We start from the raw sequence: 22,595 nt of genomic DNA on the forward strand, positions 1-22,595 counted from the left end.
ATAGTCGTGCTCTTGTCCCTACAAAAATACCCCGGCTCCGCCTCTCTGAGGTCCCCACAATCACATGCAGAATCGGGGCCGAGGTGATTTTTGTAGGGGAGGGGGCAAGATGGGTTAGAGGACGTCGGGAGCTTCGCGGTCTAGTGGTTATGACTCTCGTCGTTTAATTTGAGGGACGTACTTCCCAGCCATGGTGTGTTTTCCTTCAGCAAGAAATGTATCCACATTGTGCTGCACTCATCCCACACACTTAAAAATAGGTAGTCAAAATTTGACTAGTTTGGGTAGTCATTTCAAAATAACCCTGGATGTAGTCAAATTTGACTGCATATGGGGTCAACCTTTCACTGTTTACTTTGCCTTTTGGCTTTTTGACTGCGCCGGAAGTTAAAAATGACTAGGTGTATGAAGTGGAAAAATAACTTGCCTAAAGAGTCATCATCAAAATGACTGCAATGCAAGTTGAACGGCGGAGGGATATATTACTGTGTGCAGTGTTCAATAATCAATAGTTATTTTGCTAATACTTGTAATGTTGTAATAGCAAACAAATTTAATCAGTGTGAAAGAAACAACATTTTAAAACTTTCCATGTATTTCACTTCATTTGCGTTGTGATATATATTATTTTTATCAAAGAACTATTTTACTTCAGGTCGAATCACTCAATGTATGGTGAGTATGATTTCGAATTTCCCGCGCGCCGCGTCTCGCTCAAGTTGCGATTTTTTTACTGCAGTCTGCGCATGCGACCGCTTAGTTGGTGTTGATGGTACCGGTATAGGTACCGTACTGCGGCAGCGCGCAGCCCGAACACGTCTAAAGACGTGTCGAGGTCCCCGGGGCAAGTGTTGATGATGGAGAGGCTCCTAAATAAGTGGGGATTAGGTGGTTTAGTTGCTGTGTTTGAAGGTAAGAAATTTGTCTTGAGTGTCAAACATATTTGTGTCTTTACTATGTAAACTTACATGATTGTAGTATTTCGTTAAGCTTAAGTAATTTCACAAAATAACACGTTGACATTGGCATTGCCATTGCAGTGCATGGCATCATGTAACCCAGAGAGCTCACGCCCGCGCAGCGGGCGGGAGCCCAGGCAGAATCTAAGACTTAGACAAGTAACACTTAACATAACAGACATTAATGCTAAGTCAATCGTATTTCAACACTGATTATTCTGAAGTAAAGCGTTCCTGAATAAAAGAAACTGCTGAGAATTATACTTATTCATATGAAGATGAAATAGAGGGGACGGACTAGGCCTAAACTTCAACTTTCAAGCTTGAAGTTTGGGCCTAGTCCGTCCCCGCTATTTTCATACCCCATGACTACATCGACAATCTCGCTAGCCGGCTAGCACCGGCGATATCAAAGGCCGGATCCCGCTCTGACCATATCCCTACATTGACCTAAATTTGAATAGGCCTAAAATCGACAGTTTGTCGTTACTAAAAAACAGGAGGTCGGAAACAAGTCCACATCTACCCCTGATAATTGTCTAATCACAATAAAACTGAAATAAAGGTTTACTTTGGACCTACATGAAGCATTCCGATGAATGTCTAGATCTACGACAAACTATATAGACCCCTAGATAGGCACGCTCACGCATCACATGAGGGCGCTTTTTCGCGAGCTCCGTTCGCTGTACAAAAATTGCGACCGGCGGCGGCAGCGTGACGAAGCGAAATTGAGCTCCAGAGCCATGGCATGGCGTTCTTCAATCCACTCATACATGTATATATCGAATGCCAGAAAAATGATTTAGACACCATATGGCTGTGTGACGTATGGACTTACCATCTGACTCATCGGCACTTCCAGCGAACCAACGAACGACGATCGAGAGGCCTGGAAAATCACTTGTAAGTACCAATTTTGCCTAATTTTGTAGAAATTATGAGTTTTATGAATAATTATATTACTTGCACACTGATGCATCATGATTCATGATGAAGATGAAATTCTAAGCTTTAATTTAACACCGAAATTACGTGGGAAGAACTTAGCGGATGAAAGCGATTCAGCTTGATGCACAGGCCTGTTGCAGGCAAAATTGTCGCGATTTAGCGCCTTCGCGCTCTTGAATTTCGCGGGGGGGATTTGGCGTCTGCTTCATCTGCCCTGCACAGTCCCGCGTATCGCTTTCAGTGTGCACATTTGCACTCACTTATTACGTAGGTAATATTATTTTCTTCATTTGTTAGTCATGGTCGGACCAATTTAACATTTTATTCACTTTAAAAATTTATTATATTACAATGAACTAGATGCATAACAAAGCACACAGCCTATTATTTCCTGTTCATTATGAATCATGATGGATTTACATCTTATTCTCAGACTTTTGTTTTTACTTGTTTTCACTGTCTTGACTTCAGTTTATTTTTAATTTTTAGATCATGTATTGATATCAGAATATGGTATGATTTTTTTTTTTTTCCTTTTATGAATATTTGATCTATTATAGACTTGGGGAAATCGATTATTTTACACACTCAGTATTTCTATTTGTAAACTTATAAATTGTAAAATGCTACTTTTTTTTCAGAAATAAATTGGTGAAAGGGGGGGGGGGGAGGTGCTCCGTTCTATATTATGATTTTTTTCCTTTAAATCTCTATGAAAATCACATGTATTTTTATTTTCAAAGCCCTTATTGAAAATCTTTTTGACTATGATTTGATTTATTTTCTTTTATTATTATTTTTGTTTCCTTCAGGTTTCGTAATCTATTCCTGAAAACGCTAAATCGAGTCCATTCTCAACTCATCATCCGCATGTCTGGCGACTGGCGAGAACATTTCCAGGCCGATTGTGAACATCAGTCCAGGCCAAGGATAAAGCCATGAACGACCATATCTGGCTAATGCCACATGACAAGATCTCTATGCTGGATTACAGCTAGCATATGACTAGCTTGAGAAATTTAAATATTCAAGAAAGAAACATAAGATTCTTATCTATTATTTTTTTATTATTTAGAGTTCTGTTTTGTTTGAATTTTTCGTTCTATTTTTCGTGTTTTGTTCTCGCAAAATTCTTGGAAAAAAATTATTTCTGTGTCATGTACTCCTAACAATTTCAGCACCAATTATTGCACATATTTTTTTCTGCACTGCACTGGGAAAGGGGAGGGGGGGAGTAATTTTTCTTCCAGTATTTTATCATGAGGTGTCATGACTTTTATCTTAATGGCACTTACGTTCTCAGGAATTTTTCTTCATATATGAACTGTGGTCGAAAATCTGAATTATGGAATTGTAATAACTATTATTCAATTGTTTAAAGGGTTTTTTCAGCAAGGTTGCATCATTATTTTGCCTTCCAGATATTATTATTTGGCTTTAATATAAGATCATGGCCAAAATGTCAGAAGAGGTGGATCATCTGCTCCAGCTACCAGCTGATAGGATTACTAATGGAGTTGTCATTGATCTACTGCCAAAACTCACAAGAGGAGAGGGAATTACATGGTCACAATTTCATGAAATAGTTCAAAACAAATATGACTCTGAATGTTCTTTAAAGGCCCTTCAGACCAAGTTAACAAGGATCTATGGAAGGTACATGAAACTAAACAAAACAAAACAAACTAAAGACCAAAATGATGTGAAGGTCAACTATCTGCAAGAACCTTTCGAGCCCCCAGGAAAAATTGTTCAACCTCCAAAGAATGCTAAAGTAGACCAAGATCACGATGCTGCTAGTCCTAAAAAGAGAAAAGTCTATTCCAATGATCAAGTAGAAAATTTAGGAAAAGAACTTGAGAGATTCAAGGACATAGTACAAAAAACAGAGAGGGAAGTAATGACTTACAAGAAGAAAGTGAAGCACCTTGAGAAGGAACTGAAAAAGAATAAAGAAAAGGTTCAGTCTTTCACATCTATATTTGGCAGTGTAAGAGGTGGAAGAAAACGGATTACCGAAACAATAAAGCGACTTAAACAATCTAAAAGAGAATGGAGGATAAACTACCAAATGACAAAGAGTGAAGAAAAACGGAAGACAATTGAAATTACGAGACTTCGAGCACAATTGCAAGAAGAAAAGAGAAGACGTCAAAGAATTCAAAAGAAATACACAGAGCAAGAAAAAATCAAGGTCGCCCAGAAGCAACAGGAGATTGAACAACTCAAAGAAACTGTTGAAAATCTTCAAGATGAAAAAAACAAGTCCCATCATCCTCAACAAATCCAAACCAAGATTGGTCAGTCCTACACCCCTCAGATAAGAGAAGCATCCTACTATTTACAGGTTGGCTTTGAATCAAGTTGATTTATAAAAAATAAAGTGATAGGAATTAAGTCATATAATGTTCATAATAGTAATTTAAAAACTCCCCTTGTGACATTTTTAATATGTAAAACAGGTAATTGATCAGATACATGATTGTTTCCTGTGATACAGTACTGGAAACTGATCACAAAGACCCAATTTCATAGAATATTGTAATATGGTAAACTTTGCCATTCCTGGGTAACTTGTCTGGAATCTTTGATTTTGATTGGTTGGTGATTAGCATTACCATGGGATGGCAAAATTACCATTATATTAGCTTGTATGCAAAGTTGCCCTGGTCTATGATATAAAAATTACCTACTTCAATTGTTATAAAAATGTAGCGATTATTGCTTTTACATTTTCATTAATAGCAAGGATGTTCAAAGGGATTGAAGTTCACTCAAATGCAAACAGAATAATTCAAGAATATGATCTTGGAAACCTTGATAACAATTGGGCAAAAAAAGTTATGATGAGCATGTGTATGTTGATAACAGCATAGCTTATTATTTATCCAAAACTTCCTGTCTTCTACAGTTCAACTGGTTTCAAGGATTTCATTCCTCATTATTGTTCACAATGAAGTTATTTCTTCCTATATTTAAACCATTTTAGATAATTTTAAGTTTGACTCAGTAATCTATAAGCATGTACTAAATTTCTTAAGTTTAAGTAATTTTTACAAAGTTTAATACTGTTTTAATAACAAAAAGTCTCATTATAATTGTTCTGGCAAAAAAGGCAAAGCCCAAATATGCTAACCCCAAATCTAACACTACACATTGATTTTCCTAACATAGTTTTAAACAAACTTTTGTCAAACCCTAACCGTAACCAACTGTCCTTGGATCAATTGCCACAAGAGCAAACGTCACATCATTCTGATAAAGATTGCATGCAAAATTATTACTGTATCCCTCCCCACTTTTATAAATAAATTACAGAACCTAGGAGTCGCAGAAGGCAAAGTAAGTGAAGCAATTAGAGTTGTTGCAGAAACTCTATGTGATGTGACCTTCACGAATGAGCTACCGTCTCGGCAAACTCAAGGACGCTTTGCTTCTGAGATGAAGGCAATTTGTCGGGACCAGATTGAGGAGCATTTTGTGTCAAAAAGCAATACAACATTAAAGTATGATGGGACAACAAAATCGCGAGTTGGTCACCTAGTAGAATGCGAACTAGCTTCTAAAGAGAAAACGTACTTGGTAGGATTACGCCAGCAAGCTGGAGGAACAAGCGACGAATATATCAGTGCTATCAATGAATCTCTATCGGATGTGAATCCTTTACTGCTTGACGGCATAGCAAATACGATGACAGATCGAGCGAGTGTAAATACAGCAATAGACAGGAAACTTTCTGACCTGAAAGGGGAATCTCATATCAACAGCTTCAGATGTGGGATGCACCCTCTGGACACCCTTGGTAAGGCATGCGATACTGCATTAAAGGAGAGTGAAAGCCAAGATAAATATCATAGACTTTTCAAGAAGAGAGGGGAGAGTAATACCGCATGCCTCATCAGAAAGGTAGCTGATTTATTCCATAATGAGGCAACTGGATGTGGCATTGCTCTGACATCCTTTCTGAAGACTGCTGGTTGTCCAGCGACAACATTCCCAAGATGGGTAGGAAATCGATTTAACATTTTATTTAAATCTGCCAAGTGCTTAGTTGCAATGATGCCATTTATTTTGAATTACTTTCAGAAAGTTCAGAAGCCCACAAATGATTTACAATCAGCTTTGTACCAGTATCTTCAAGATCCCCACCTTCAGGCTTGTATTTGTTGTTTAGCTCTCATTTCACTCAAGATTACGGAGCCATGGATGAAGATGGTAGGTACAGCAGACAACATTCTTGGAATTAACACTGCATACCAGGAAGCAGTCAATTGTATGTCGAGTTGGGAGATGGATCCACAACTGATGCTCTCTACCAATACATGTGCCTTTGGAGAATGTGCAGCTATACCATTCATTGATGACATGAATGATGACAAAAAAGCTCCTCTATGTCCTATCTTGGGGAAAATGATGCACGAATGTGTCATTGTGTGCAAGAGACAACTAGAAGACCAATTGCAAGGGGGAGTCTTTTGGGAACCAGGACAGGATCTATGTGAAGCTGCTGCTACGTGTTCATCTACAAACATATCTGGTGAACGTCAGTTTGCAAAGGCAGACTCTCTCTTACATAGAGCACCAAACATTTCAGTAGGAAAGATGGAAGCCAAGGTAATGTTTTCCTCCAATGACACAAGGGATTGGTTGGAAGGTAAATCTGCAGAAGAGAAAAAGAAAACAATTACTTCAGCAATGAAGAAAGGGAAGGAGGTACGTAAACATGATATAATTCTCTCATCGCATGTATCAAAAGCAGTAAAAGAGAAAAATGAAGCAAACAGACTTTCACTGACAGAAAAGGAGAAGAAACACAGAGAGAAAATTGAAGAAGTGATAGAGCATGTATTGGAGGAAGGTGTAATGGAAGGCACCTCATCAATTGACAAAGTTCTCTCCAAGAAGACATCAAAGACAAGCAAGAAAATTTTTCTTACAAATCAAATCAAATTTCAGCAATTTATTAATCCATCCCCAAACAAGCATTACCTATCAAAATGTAATGTTGAAGAACTACATCAGATCCTAGAAAATGAGTGTACCAGGAATCAAGGTGATGAAAAAATGAAAAATATCCTGATGTTGATCAAACACCCCACCTCCCTCATGAGAAAGAATTTCACCCAAAAATGGGAAGACAACCAAGGGGTGGAAGTGTGGTGGAATGGTGTCGTTCAAAACTATAATGGCAAGGAATATGAAATAGAGTTCAACGAATTAGAGGAGTTCTTCTATATGACCCAATCCGAAATTATTTGTGACATAATTTGTAATGACCTTAAAATCCTATAATGACACTGTGGATTGAAGCCTAACCAAAGGACGCGAGGCCACAATGGGATTGGAACAAATGACCCTCTGATAGCAAGGTGAGAATCCGAACCAACAAGTTTTTCCCCTGAGCATTATTCCTACACATCCAAGTCAAGGTAAGACAATTTTCTATTTATTCTATTAAGTATGGCAAAATCATAAATGTAGACCTAATATATTTATTATTATAGGAAAGATATTTCTAAAGTAATATTACCATAAATAATTATCACTCACTTGTTTTCTGAGGCCCATCTGGATCAGCGAACAATAGGGCTTGCCTGGAACTAAAAAAAATCCTCCAACATAAAACTGATTCAAGGCAACAAAAAAGATAAGAAAATTGGGGTTAGATTTAAATAAATTTAAAATGAGAGTTATAGCTAGAATAAAGAAAAAAAAAAATACCTCCCCAAGAAGGTAACACAAACTTAAACCATTAGTGGACCCTCAACTTTCATGAGAAATTGGGAGGCACTAAGCTTGACCCCCTCCCCCCCCCAAAAAAAAAAAAAATGGCAAGAAAACAATTACAAAAACCCCCAGCTATGTTTAACCAATCATATGATTGCCCCCCCCCCCCATCAAAAAAAGAAAAATATTCATTAAAGATTGTTTAAGGGGCACATCCTATATGTCCCCCCCCCCCCCCCCCACCTCCCTAATCCGCCTCTGAACAACTAAAAATAGAACTTGTCAATTTCCAAGCAAACGCACATTTCAAGAGAAACAGCTGTGTTTACCTCATTATGCATGGGAAAAAACAATATTTATTCATGAATATGCATGTGAATGTGCGCGACGCGTCTACGCTGTTCCAATGAGGATTGCAGGCCTAGCGCTCCATCGCGCCGTAACCATGCCATGGCCCCACGCATACGCTACCCGCTCGGACCCGCCCCGCGTTGGTAAGGTGGGTCACGTGCGCGCTAGCTGGATGCGACTCTCGCCGAGCCGACGAAAGGCAATAGACGCAGCATTTTTAGTAAAAAATCTGATTTCCATGTTTTTCCGAGTTTTTCAACAAACCAAGTTAGGAAATGTTTTATTGAACATCTAATCTTTCTTTTGAGGTAAGTTTGATAAAATTTCATTGGAGTTGAAAATTTCCGTGAGCGTGCCTACCCTAGATATAGGCCTAGTATTTTTTGAGAAACTCAATGATCACACTTATTTGGAAGTCAGGCAAAAGAAATATTGAAATTGAGGTTTACATAGTGCGTAATACAGGATGAGCCCCGAACCCCGGCAAACACATTACAATTTGCAAGTGAGATCAAAACATGAAAATGAGCGTAACTTACTTTTATTCCTATGGAATGTCATTTAGAATAGTATTGATGTTCCCTCCAAGATTTTCCGCTCCAATGAAGTTCACTCAGAAACCATGATTTCGAACATCAATTCTATAAACAGATAATTAGTCTAGCTATTTCGTTTCAGAAACTTCAAATTCGCAGAGTCCAAAAGAACGACACTTCGCACAGATATCGTAGGGAATTGTGGGACGGAAAAAAATGTTTAATGCATGAGTACATGAATAAAACATAAGCGTTTAATCCAATCATACAAGTGCATTATGCGTATTTTGACGTCATTCTCATGAATAAAACATTGACCCTCCAAAATCATCCTTCAAATTGTCCGCCGGCAGCCATGTTGGCTATGTACAAAACCTAGCTATGGGAAATAAAAACACGCGGAAAGAGTTCCCTCTCTAGTATACGTAAGATCGTATCTCTGTGCCTACAACAAACAGTACAATGTCCCATGCAATGTCTATGTGCTTGTGTGCTTTACGCATACACACAACCCAGTGTGTAAGCACTGCGCGCATATCATATGCAAATAGGTAGACAGGCCAGTCTATTCTCAAGCAGGGTAGAGTAAGTTACTTACAAAGATAATCAAAGAGTTGCCTAAATTTTAGCAATATCAGTTTTAGGAAGAAAACAAACTGAATAATCATGCCTTTAGAATCTATTATAATGCAATGAAAATGATATTTAGCCACTGTATCTTCTGTTTGACATATTTCCCCATTATGTTGATACCCCTATTCCGAAATTGATGAACCTATATGGTATGATAAGTTTATTGAACTTTATTGAACCCTGTATGTCTAGACTATTCCATTTTCAGTTAGGTATGTGGTGCATCATAAATGACTTGGAAGTACTAACAATTGTTTTTCTCACAAGTAAAATGTATTCTTATAACTGCAGGAATTTATTTTTTCATAAAGATGTTATTTCTTAAGATTTATGTCTATCATTCATCCCATGTAAAGCTCCTACAGGTTGCATAGGGCCAATGTCTTATTACTCTGAAATCATATATCCCCATAAGTAAGTGCTGTGTTCCACACTAAGTATAGATTAGACTCTCAAGTTGCCAATGGGAAGAGTGGTCATTGAAATCCTCTCTGACAGGCCCTCTGTCGCGAATGAGTTAAATCGTAAGCATAGCTTACATCGCAAAATTGGATGTTCAGTTGAATTTTTGGACAGTTGAAAATTAACGCAAAAAATTGCATTTTGAAAATGAATAGAGTTTTGTGTCTGATATGAAGACAAATATTGGATTTTGGACCCTGAAATTTTTTTTTTGATGTTAAGCCGGCATGTACAATTTTGTACGCCAATGTTAGAAAAGACGCGCAAGCGTCGTTTTAAATCGTAAGCACAGCTTACATCGCAAAATTGGACGTTCGGTCAGATTTTTGGACAGTTGAAAATTAACGCAAAAAATTGCATTTTGAAAATGAATAGAGTTTTGACAAATAGACAAATATTGAATTTGGGACCCTGAAATTTTTAGAATTGGATGTTTAGAATTGCAAAATTGGACGTTCATTTAAATTTTTGAGAGGACTGCCTTTCAATAAAAAAAAATACTAATCAATAATAAAAACCCAATATTTTGAGCAAAATAGGAGTCATGCTGAATAATAGGCCTACAAAATCAGATTGATGTAAACATTTTGTATTTCGTTATTCATTGCACTATACATAATTACATGTACATATCAACTCGTTAACAAAAACTTTTGATAACAAAAAGTATTTTTGTCAAATCTCAAGAAAATGCCTCACATGGTATAAATTTAAACAGTTCTGACAAGAAGTAAATTCTAATTCCCATGTACTTTAACGAGTAACAAATAATTTTTTTCTGGCCTAACTGAAAAAAAAATACTGGTATAATAAAAATAACCGTTCAAATATTTGTTTTTTTCTTTACCAAATTCTAGGACATAAGTGCTATTCTGGAAAAGGCTGCTGGTGGCCAGTCCATTCTCAGTGAACTTGAAGAAGGTGGACCACAAAGTGCCTCTAACAGACGAAGAATGGTGAGAATAGTTGTATCCCACCTCATGGAGAAATATGGAAACAAGTAAGAAAATACTCAAAAATTTCCAAACAACTAACAAAATCAATAGACCAGGGTTGGAGCTTAGACCAGTCAAAAGCTATTTTTCACAAAAGCGGTGAAATGCAGGTTTGCTGCCAGCTTATGCATGCCCTGTCTGGGGATATATGAGGGATGGATATAAGTTCTTAACCTTCAGGTAGAAGGAGAAAAGATAAATTGATGATTTTCATATCCCTGATATGATTCAACAACTCTTAAAATTGGGGGGGGGAAGTTTCATTATAAAAATTAACTGAAATATTTGCTTTGTTACAAAACTTTGACTGTTTCAGGTTTCTGAAGATAACTTTTCAATAGAAAATGAAAAGACAGTTACAATCAATATTCATCTCCAAACTTGTTCAGGTGCATGGTGCAGTGACATCACTGGAAGATGATTGCCCTTGCTGTGCTGCTAAAAAGTATGCAGCATAGTTTAAAGGCAGCAGGGAGCATCTGGAAGATGAATGAGTGCAAAATCTATTTACTAATAAAAGACAAATTTGTTCTTATATTATCTTATAGGTATCTGTAGTAGATCATTATTTTTTTCCTTTCTTCTTGGATCTTTATAATATTATAGACCATCTGCTGAACAGAAGGTGGGCATGGCAATATCCATGATTCAACAATTTCCAGCACTGAAAGATGTTGAAGGACCTGGTTATGTAAGTATAAGTTTAATCACGTTAAAAGAACATCATTTGAAGCAGAAAATTGTGTTGTTATCAACAAGTTGTTTTTGTCCCATTGTACCATATGGCTTTTCCCATGAACAATAACTTTGAACAGAAGATAAAATACCGGACTCATCTAACGCTTATTGGTGGCATTTCGGTTTCTCTCGTGCCATATTCTTTCTGTTGTTCGATAACAACAATATGCGTTGTCAACTATTTTGCACCATCATAAGTGTTTAAATACTGAATTGAACAAAACTTTTACACTTAAATGTTACACTTTTTTAGGTTGTACTGTAAAGTAGGTGCTGTATATTCACTCATTGCTGTTACATGTATTTCTTTGTATAAATTTCGCACATAGGAAGCATGGTATACACCAGCAGTAGAGGGTGAACATGCAAAGGGCTTCATCGAAGAAAGGTTGAAAAATGTGAGAAAGAGAATGCCAAAGCAAGGGTGGACATCTTTGGAACCTTCAAGTTCAAGTGAGGAAAACCAGAAAGAACCATCAACCAAGGAAAAAATTGAAGAACTAAAATCTAAAGGTATGTTAATGTGCCTAGTTTAAGTTTTGTTGCATGCTTTGTGAACATTGAATGTTTAATTATTACTGGCTCATCTTCAAGTTCAAGTTGGGTTTGGTAGGCTTACTTGATTACAATCTTCAGAATTATCAGATGATTTATAATGTTCCACATTCCACAGGGACCAGTCTTTGGTCTACTAATTTTCACCTCATGATGCTCAGCAGATTGCTTGTGATCAAGTTAGCTCAATCGGTAGGGCATTGTACTCCAGATCTTAAGGTTGTGTGTTCAAGTCCCAGCGCAGCCATGATTTGTATGTTTGATTGAAATTCCCTTGGCCACGGAACTAATTGCTTATTGTCTCAGCTACCGGTATAATATTCGGGGACTCCGAGAGCTGGTCCCAGTTGCAATATTGTTCTTCTAGATGTAGGCTGAATAGGGTTCTGTGCCCAATAGCAGCTGCATCCCTGGATGATGCTAAATGGAGTGTCTTTTGGGTGAAAGTGATCAATGCCATTTCTCTCAAAGTGTGTTGAGGCTGTGAGTTTACGCTTTAAATTTGTAGAGCGCACTTTAAAATCATCTGCATGGTTTTTTTTTTGTTGTTGTTGCTTGTAACACTTAATCAACTTGCATCAAAGGCATGTTCCAACCTCTTACAAGAAACCTATAACTAGTTTAGATAAATTTTTACAGGAAGCTTAGTCTGATTCCTGCAGTGCATCTGGTCAGGAACTTACATCCCAGGGGGGGTCTGTCCTCATTGAAAGGGGGGTATCATGCATGACCAAGGACTTGCCAAAAGCATCCTAAACAAGTATTTACAAATGCAAAAATATACACCCTAAATAAGTATGATTATCGGTAATTTGCTACCCTAAGTAAGTAATCCCCAAAGCAAGTAATAACTATTTTCAAACCAAGCAAATAGTGATATATGTTTTGCTTTCCGTGCATGAGGTCGGGCTAATTCAAGTGTTTGCGGGCATGTGCAAAGTGTTTTTGGCTGGGATTTGGGAATATTCCATCATTGTGATAAACTGTAGTGTTAAATGAACATGCAATTAGCCCTAAGTACACAGGTAAGGTGAATTTTTTTTTAAGACACTGAATGCGTAACTCATCGGTTTAAAAAAAGTGACCCTTTTTCTTGATTTTTGGTGATTTTGAGACCCTATTTAAGTTACGCACGTAATGTGCATGATTGTAAAAAACACCCTTTTTACGTGAATTCTTGGTCAAGCATGATACCCCCCCTTTCAATGAGGACAGACCCCCCCCCCGGGACTTACATCAGTGCACTAGATCTTAGGATTGATTGCCGTCAAATTTTAGAGCCTTAAACAGGTGTCACCGGCATGGTGGCCTAGTGGTTAGAGCGTCCGCCTCATGATCGGGGGGTTGTGGGTTTGAACCCCAGCCGGGCCATACCAAAGGCTTTAAAAATGGTACCTACTGCTTTCTTGTCAGGCACTCGACATTAGAAGAATGGAGTAGGGAAGTTAAACACATGGCTACCAGTGGACTAACCCCCTGCTGTAGTTTCTCTACTTTCCAGTAGACATGTGGCCTAGGTTTATTGAAATGGAGATAGGCGCCGCTCTATGGGCCGAAAGGCTTGAGAAGGACTTTAACTTTTTGTAAAAGGTAGTTTAGGGTTTGCTGTAGGTAGCCTACTATTGAGTTTGTTTTTTATCACCTTGTCTTTTTCAGAAAAAGATATGGAGCCGGAGAACTTGGAAGAAATGAAGCAATGGCTTCAACATAATAATAGCCCTATCCCTAAAGTGGTGGAATTCATGAAGAAGACTGCACTGAAAAGACAAGAAGAAATTCACTCAGAGAAGAAATCTACCGTGCATGACATCGAGTTGCAATGGTCTCGACTCTTTGAGGTCCCTAACATGGTATGGGGTAACTTTTGTTTTCTTGGTTTATGTCAAAAGTACAGTAAAGCATTAATTCTTGAGGTGTGCTTCTCAAAAACCCAAATAAAATTCCTCATTGATCTTTTTTGCCTGCCAGGACCAGTAACAAAAGTCTACCAAATTCTGCCTGTTTTTATTTGGTACTACTGATAATAATATACTTCCCTACATGTATCTTTTGCCAGGTGTCATTAACATAATCAAGGCCTAGCTCCTTGGTTGCTGGATATTCATTTTGCAATTAGACATTACACATGTGCCCACCCCAAAATTACCATACTGAATCAAGGTTTTACAATCCTTCTTTATGCATTTTAATTTGAATCACAGATAGATGGTGATTTCAGAGCAGTTCATGGGGATGTGTCTGACAGATTAATCATGAAATGGACTCAAGAACTGGCAAAAAAACTACTGCAGTATGGAGAAAAGCAAAGTCCACAAGTGCAAGCCGGTACATATTTTCCCCGGGGGGAGGGGCACTCAATATGAAAGTGACGTACGAGTAAGATCACACATCTCGAACATAGGGGTCTTTCGGTGATGCGTTCAAATGAAAAATAGGGGGTCTTTGGGTGACAAATGAAAAATAGGGGGTCTTTGGGTGACAAGTAAAAAAATAGGGTGTCTTTCAGTGACAGTCTAAAATCTGGGTTTTTCGGTGACACACCAAGCTAAAAAATTGGCTCTTTTTTAGTGTGATTAAATGGCATTTTTCTGAAAATCAAAAATTTGGGCAATTTTTGGGTCAGAGAGTGCAAAATTCATGGGTCTTTGGGTGACAGAAAAAAATTGGGTCATCAAATGGAAAAAACGGGGGTCTTTGGGTGACAGCAGTCCAAAAAAGGGGGTCTTTTTGATCGCACATGGTGCGAACTTCAATATTGAGTGCCCCCACCACCACCACCCCCACCCGGGGTATTTTCTGTAATATTTTGCTTTTCAATAATTTTGTATACTGTTGTAAAAAAGATGCGATTCAGTGTTAAAATATTTACCATGGAATTGCTCTATTTTAATTGAAGTTTGTTTTCCTTTCAGATATAGATGATCAAAGTGCACAGGATGCAGGTCTGACAGCACTGCCCTTGATACTGCCTACAGGAAAACTGTCAAACGCAAAGAAATCCAGGGCTACGGTGAAAGAAGCAATGGAGTCCTTCATTGATTTTCAGCCGGTAAGTATGGAGTAAATTTTAGTGCCTACTAAATGAAATGTTTGGGTATAGAGGTGGGATGCAGATGGGATATATCCAATTGGAGGATGTTTTTGTATATCTTCTTGCACATAAAATGAAAGAAATGCCTCAAGTACTCCATTTGGTTGAAAGTGATATGTAAAGAATGGGACACGTTCATCAAGACAACAACAGTTTGGCTGATGTGATGCTCACACAGTTTGTATTGCATAGATCTGTTTTACTTAATTGTTATCATCGGAGATGCCAGACTTCAGGAAATTTTTTTCAGCATCTCCAGTACAAAACAAGATTAAAAATTCATATTTTCAAGAAATTTTATTAGCGTTTCAGGAAAATGTGACCAAAGTCACTGGCATCTCTGTATCATTTTGATTATGGTTCGATTAACTGCAGAATTTGCATGCTTGTCGCACTACAACATTTGTAGCACATCCCACATGCAGACCAAACTTTCCATGTTTGCTAATTGAAGTTCAGCTGACAGGTCCCTAATAGAACTCGACTCTCACTCTACACCTAGATCTGTGATAGATCTTTAGAACTGTGATATAAAGAAAGGTTAAGTTTATATGACAACTTCTATCATGATCATGGTCAAGTTACAGTAGTTACCCTCACTATATAGATTTGACAGACTGACCCATGATGTCAAACGCCAGACAGTATAGTCAAATATTGTTCCTCGACCAGCAAAGTGTGTGCACACAATGTACATCAGGACCATGCTAAAGCTATATCTATCTACAACCCACTTACCAGTAAGAATTAAGTACGCAGACAGAAAATATCTAGATTTATTTTTTAAATGTAAATTAATCAGTAGATTTATTTTCTCTTTTTACAGATAGGGACAAACCTCCCTCAATACTTGGATGGACTCATGTCAAAGAGGCGGCAACCATTTGTCCTGGCCCTTGGCCCACAGAAAGCGCCAGCACAATATTTTGCTGTGGTTGAGGGCCGTGCCCTTAAGCAAGACAGCCTTCTGAAGGCTGTTGATGTGTGTTTCAAGTTGTTTTATGTACTTGACCTGGAGTATCCATCTGCGTGCTATACTACATGGGAGTTTATTCAAAGAGTTCTGTACCAGGTAAATGCCAAAGACAGGAACACCTCCTCCTGTGTGAGGTCATTAAGGACATATGTCCTTCATACTTAATTTTCAACCATTTAATGGTCAATGTCAGTTCAGCAGAACTCAAAATTCTGATATGTCTCCTAATTTGGATATGTCTGTATGCCATGTATGAAATTCAATACTAAAATGGATTTTACAAGTTCAGGTATCGAGGTACGTCAATTCCTCAAGGCAGCAGCTCCACGTGCGTACTTAAGCAGCATCTTCAATTGCTTGCGTGTGTACGCATGCGCCTTTAGGGTTCCTTTGTGACATCAGATAAATGCGTATCAATTTCACTGCCTATCCTTTTCAAATCTATTTTAGTCATTCGTATACAGGGGGGTACAAAGGGTATCCAAATTCCAATACCACATTTTGATTTTAAATTTTGCAAGCAACAAAACAAACAAAATTGCAAAGTGGCAAGTATGCCAACATTTTCATTTTGTCTGCTAAATACCTCTGCGTTTTAAATTGTATCTCTGCAAATTAATGCTAGTGGCTTTAGAAGATGGGTTTGTGACAAAAAGCTCAAACTTGTCATTTTTGTGGCAAATTATGTTTTTTTGATCAGTTAAATTTATAGACTAGGTTTAAGCCAAAATGTTTGCACAGATAACATTTAATGTACATAAGTTAATATATAGCAGACACATTAAGCAAGTTTTGACATAATTACCACTGTGTGATATTGTTTTCTTGACATTAATATTCTGGTAGCAGAATTCAAAGACCTTAGCCCTCATTCATTATACTATGCCATTCATTATACTATGCCATAACCAAGGCGCATATCCAAATTGTGATTCGTATTTTGAGTTCCGCGAGTTGATGTTATTTATACCACTGGATGTACTGAACTACATAGGCCCTTCAAACTAGAATTTAATGAAAATGAAAATAATATGCTGAACTGCATACTTATCAATGTTTAGCTTGGGATCATTGTACTAACCTTGGTGTGATTGTGAGAGGAGAGGGTGGCCACTCATGTGTATACTTTCAAAAATGACCCCAAGCTAGGATTCACCAACAGTGGTCAAATTTACCCCAAACAAGGATTTTAATTGACAAAAAACACCCCAAACAAGGGGTAAAATACCATGTGATCACAAGGTGTGATTGCGCCAGTGAAATGACTAAAATCTATGAATAAGTGATGTAATGTGTGGTAATTGAGTTGTATTGCCTTTTTACAATTGAAGTGTTACAAATAGCAAGTTTTACTTTTACTGATGGAATTATAATTGTAATGGGTAAACAGGAATGCAGGTGATATGCAGCTTTTCTTGGGACAATTCATGTAATAACATATAGGTGTCAGATGTGGTGTATCATATGCGTGTGTAAATGCCATCATTCCATGTGAATCTGATGCAGACACTTTGTAGATGGCATACAGATCTTCAATAGAGAAGATTCATCTTGACAAAACCAATATCAATTACTGACCTGACAGTTTCGGCCATCCTGGTCGAAAGCCATCTTCTCTAGAGGGCGTTCCGACGAGAATCGGATCATAACTGTCAGGTCAGTAATTGATAATTGGTTTTGTCAAGATGAATCTTCTCTATTTATGATGTCAATGCAGTCAAACCAGATGAATTTATTCAAGAAAAAAGCATACAGATCAGATATTTGGCCTACTACCACATCATTGATCAATCAAGGTCAATTATTTGAAAAGCAAATTATAAAATCTGTAATGTCTTAATAATGTTAGAAAATGCTTCAGTGCTTTTCAATTTGACAGTGTACTTTTTAGGATCAAATTTTAAATGTTACCACTCTTGTATTGCTATTTAGTGTTTTGGAAGCATCTAATATGTTCTTTATAAATAAATTATTTGTTTATGCACAATGATCTTTTAGTTTTTGTGTCTAATTAATGTGTTAAGCTTACAAGTAGTCGGATACAACTAACCACTGAAGTCAAAATCTGACTACATTGAAGTTGAAATTGACTACATTGAAGTGAAAGGATGGAGGAATGAAATGACCCTACTGTCTATTGCATTTGACCCCTTTTCATTTAAATGTAGTCAAATTTTGACCTTTTTGTAGTAATTTTTTACTTCATTTGGGTCATTTGTTGACTACCATTGTAGTCAAAATCATTTGACTACATCTAGTGGGTCATAAATGACCCCAATGGGTTCGGTGTATAGTTGACCCTGAGAATGGGGTCAAAAATGACTGTTATAGGGTCATTTTTGACTACCTATTTTTAAGTGTGCAGGTGAGGTGAATGGGTACCTGGGATGAATATATTCCTTGAAACGCAGTGCGCGTATAGTAGCTGCTCTGTTAAAGCCAGGGTAATTATGCTGTGTTGTAGAGCGCTCAGAGACTTCTGATAAAGTACATGTAAGTGTAAGTTGCTATATTGTAAGCAAGTATAATTATTTTTAAAGACGAAACCATTTTTGTGGTAATAGAAAATAAGAATTTTGTTTCGTTCCACGACTAAGCCCCTCCCCTCTGTTAAGTCCTGTATCATCTTCTCTCTTCCATCCCGCACATGCTAAATTTTTTAATTAGATGAAATTAAAAGATGTCCGGCGCCATCCTAGAATGATTTTTCAAAGATTAGATACTGAAATAATTGCATCTGACATTGTCTGATTGGTTTAAAACAAATTAAATCGATGAAAAATCACACTTTTAAATAGGTGAGCAAAAAATGCCCAACTTTTAACCAACCCTGGGCAACATAGTGTCCACATTGGGTAATAAAAACTAATAATTGGGTAATAAATTTGCTCAATTGGATAATTGCCAAGAATATACATATTTTTTTCTACCAACAAACATCACCCAACACAGTGGACAGTATTGTGGCCCAACATTTTTAAGTGTGCACCGACAAGACGATTCGTGAAAAGCGTCCCACTACATTGCACGCATGCAGGTAAGCTTCTGTTGCTGGCAGTCATGTTTTCCGTATGTTTTAAGTCAAAACATTCACCCATGTTTGCTTTCGGATCAGGTAAACGAAAAGAATGTTATCATCCATCAGTGGACCAATGGCTAGATCAGGTGCATCCGAGACTGTGTTTATCTTTAGAATGGAAAGTAAACGGGAAGTCTTTAATTGAAAGAAAACTGAAAGCATTAACATGGAATAATAACGGTTGAAAAAATAATGGAATTGAGGACCAGTGTGCAACAATTTGCTCCTTGAAAATAATCAGAGCGTTTATGCTTACTTTCGTAAATGCAATAAATGTCTCATTTCGATAACGTGATATATGAAGCATAAATTTTGAAATGAAAATCAAGCCCCAATCTTGGGGTTAGGGACGATGCTGAGTTCTCGACGGCATTTACAATGATGGAATTAGGAGCAAGATGCTTGCAGGGTGGCTTTGTACAATGTTATATCTGAGATCGAAAAACATCGTGAGCTTAAGCTTTAATATCCAATAAATCTTTTAAACATTTTTCCAATCAATCTGCGTATCGCTTTTGAATCGCTTTTATCAACGTATTCGTCTATTCATTTATTTATTCATTTCTATTCTCATTCGTATTGTGATATATTTTCCTTTCCGTTTTGTTTGTTTATGTTTTTGTTTATTTCTTTGTTCGGTTATTTTACTATGCTTTATTTCGGGTGGGGGTGCGAGTTTCAGCCCTAGATCTCCGTGACATCTATTCCGGATTATCTTCCTTAACAAGCATGTATATACAGAAAGAAAGACTCTGTCATTATCAAAGGGATCAAGGGTGGGGCCTAGTTTTAAATTAATTTAATAGGAAAATGAGAATAGTTCCATTTTCTTCTGACATTTACAGTGATAAAGTTTATGGTATTGAATGGCTTCTTCGCAAAACAATCCGTATACTGTTACATGGCGGATAGGGAAATCTCGAATTCATGATGAATAAATAAAACTGCACCAGTCATTCAAGAGGAGACCATTCAAGAGACTACTGTTTTTGACATGCTTGATGGCATTATTTGATGGAGTGTTTGCCCGCATTCTACCTCATCTGTTTATTTATCGTCATCTTAGAGTATAATACAGTAAAGAATGACAAACGATCACACCTCTTAAGCATAAAAGATTAGGAAAAGATTGTTCATTTGGAAATTATTTTGCGGGACTGATAAAGTATTTTTAATGTTGTAATCGGCCACATGAACGTGGTTCTTTTCTTTATGGAAGTATAAGTCCTACTTTACTTTGAGTCTTGGGGTCTTTCGCAATACTAAGAGCAAATCGTTTTACAATGGCTTAACAGAGTGAAAGAAACACACGTTGACATCATCATTTCGCATCAGGATTTTGATCGGAGAAAGAGGGGGGGGGGGAGAAGATGGATGATGAGGACGAAAAAGAAGCAGAAGAATGATAAGAATCAGAAGAAGGAAGAACAGTTGGAGGAGAAGAAGAAGCAATCAAATTGTATATGAGCAACATAATCTTAATATCTCCGATGAGTCATGTAATAAAGCGATAAGATGCCCTCAGTTGAAAAAAAAGTCTGTGATCAAATTTCAGGAACGACATATACCGATGTCCTTTTTGCAGGAAGAAGATCTAAAAGCATATCGAATAATGGAATTGTATGTAAATTGTAATTTCATGTTTAAGGACTGTCTAGATGGATAGGGAGTATCTGATTTTGCACCGGAGATTCATACATCTTAACATCGACATTACATTTGCATTCGTCATAGAAAGTGTAGTATTATGTTTAGATATCCTTACATATAATAATTTCATCATGTATAATTGGTTGATAGTTATGTATATCAATCGTGAATAAAAGCAATCCAAACCAAACCATCATAAAAGAATTTATAGTAATTTGAGCAAGTAAGCAAATCGCGGGCTCCAATGAAGAAGGTCATTAAGAAGTAGATCATGTAAAATGTATCATGAATACACACAATTTCCAGCTTTTCGTCAGCCTTGGTATAATTAGACCTAAACGTCTTAGATAACGTCTTAAATTTAATTAATGTTCTCATGATGTACAGAATGTGGTGGCCCAGTCGGGTCTACTGCTGATTGGGCTCCATGGAGGTGTTCGACCTTCATGGTTGTGTCGCGTCTCTTGAGACAAAAACGGCATCTTTTACAAAAGAAACACTATCCCCCTCCCTCCGAGTAGAACCCCCTTCGTCAGTTATACTCTCTTAACTTGTATTTTCTTGAATTTCCTTGAACGAAAGACAATAGCCCGTATTCGGATTTGAAGTGGAAAGTTGTGCATGGACAGCCAACAGAGCTTCATTTACAATAATCTACATTTGTGTTTCATAATTATGCGTAACTTTTCACATGCTTCGTCATAGGATTAAATTATAAGTAGCATACCACCAACCCCTGATCAGGAATTTTGACTCCCGTCCGTTCGGTTGTTCCTATCTGTTCGTGCAATTCACAACCACCGTACAACTACCAACACACCATAACCACCACCTCAACCACCAACATCAAACCCGATTAGGGTTTTGACCGGGGTGTGGAACTCGTCCACTATCAGACCATTGCCCATGATCAGACAGAGTTTTTGATTGAGGTTCCATTTGTGCTGCAAATACTATACTGGGGGGGGGGGGGGGTCCGTGCTTTTTCAGGGGGGCAACATTTTTGTATGTGTGTGTGTGTGTGTCACAAGGGCGGATCCGACTTTCGCCAATAGGGGGTGGGGCCTTAAATTATCTTCACCTATGTTTTCCCCGATCAGTCACTTCTAAGCTTTATTCTTATAAAACAACATAAATATGAAATAATCTCATAAGCCCTTTATAAAAAGTGCGAACGCGGAGCGATTTTTTTTATCTTTCATGTATTTTGTCCTGAAAATTTAAAATTCTGGGCAATGTTTGTGATCATGAACAAGATGCGTATGTAACTAGATAATTACCAAGCGCGAGCAGAAATAAATTTTAATAAATGTTCTAACATGATCGGAAAGGGACCTGTAAAGGACTATTTACAGCTACCCACGATTACGTTACATATTTCAATAATGGGAGCGCGAAGCGCAAGCTAAAACTTTTTGACATTCTAAGCACTTTTTGTAATCATGAATGGGATAGGTATGTAACTAAGCAATTGATGCGAGCGCGAAGCGTGAGCCGAAGAAAATTAAGATTTTAGACCTAAAAGCGGGACACTCTATTCATATTTTGTAAATCATGAATATATCGTTAATTGGGTATCATTAATAATGCGAGCGTGAAGCACGAGCAGACAATTATTGATATTCTGATCTTAAACTGGATAATTTAAGCATATTTTAAATAAAGAACATACAGGCTATCTCAATAAACGTGCGTGCGCATGTTTCAGATTTAGACCTAGAATCTGGGCATTCTGAATACATTTTTTAAATCATGAAGATCAATAATGCAAGCGAGCTGAAAACATTTGATATAACGACCTGAAAAGGGTCAATTTAAACACTATTTCAAGTATTTTGTAGGAAATTTGTGAAGTGGATGTGGATCACACATAATGAATGATGCGACCGCGA

General features: G+C 37.4%; 1 protein-coding gene across 3 annotated transcripts; it reads left to right on the plus strand.

Moving 5' to 3' along the window:
• Window positions 1-737: 737 nt before the first annotated feature.
• On the plus strand, window positions 738-17,950 carry LOC129262366 (uncharacterized). 3 transcript variants are annotated; one of them, XM_064100017.1, is made up of 9 exons: window positions 738-778; window positions 879-912; window positions 10,477-10,619; window positions 11,221-11,305; window positions 11,682-11,865; window positions 13,564-13,757; window positions 14,109-14,232; window positions 14,820-14,956; window positions 15,825-17,950. In XM_064100017.1, the coding sequence occupies exons 3-9, from the start codon at window positions 10,573-10,575 to the stop codon at window positions 16,137-16,139; spliced, it is 1,086 nt and encodes a 361-aa protein (XP_063956087.1). In that variant the 5' UTR covers window positions 738-778; window positions 879-912; window positions 10,477-10,572; the 3' UTR covers window positions 16,140-17,950. The 3 variants fall into 3 exon arrangements, with proteins under 3 accessions (XP_063956087.1, XP_063956088.1, XP_063956089.1); XM_064100018.1 differs by lacking the exon at window positions 738-778 and having other exon boundaries at window positions 810-912; window positions 14,826-14,956; XM_064100019.1 differs by lacking the exon at window positions 738-778 and having other exon boundaries at window positions 811-912; window positions 10,477-10,575.
• The last annotated feature ends 4,645 nt before the right edge of the window (window positions 17,951-22,595 follow it).

Source organism: Lytechinus pictus, chromosome 5 (assembly GCF_037042905.1).
Source record: "Lytechinus pictus isolate F3 Inbred chromosome 5, Lp3.0, whole genome shotgun sequence".
In the NCBI taxonomy this organism is placed as follows: Eukaryota; Metazoa; Echinodermata; class Echinoidea; order Temnopleuroida; family Toxopneustidae; genus Lytechinus; species Lytechinus pictus.

Coding starts and splice junctions, on each gene's coding strand:
- LOC129262366 (XM_064100017.1), top strand. CDS start 10,573: ATGGTGAGAATAGTTGTATCCCACCTCATGGAGAAATATGGAAACAA. Junction 10,620..11,220: donor ATGGAGAAATATGGAAACAA/GTAAGAAAATAC, acceptor ATAATATTATAG/ACCATCTGCTGAACAGAAGG. Junction 14,233..14,819: donor AAGTCCACAAGTGCAAGCCG/GTACATATTTTC, acceptor TTTTCCTTTCAG/ATATAGATGATCAAAGTGCA.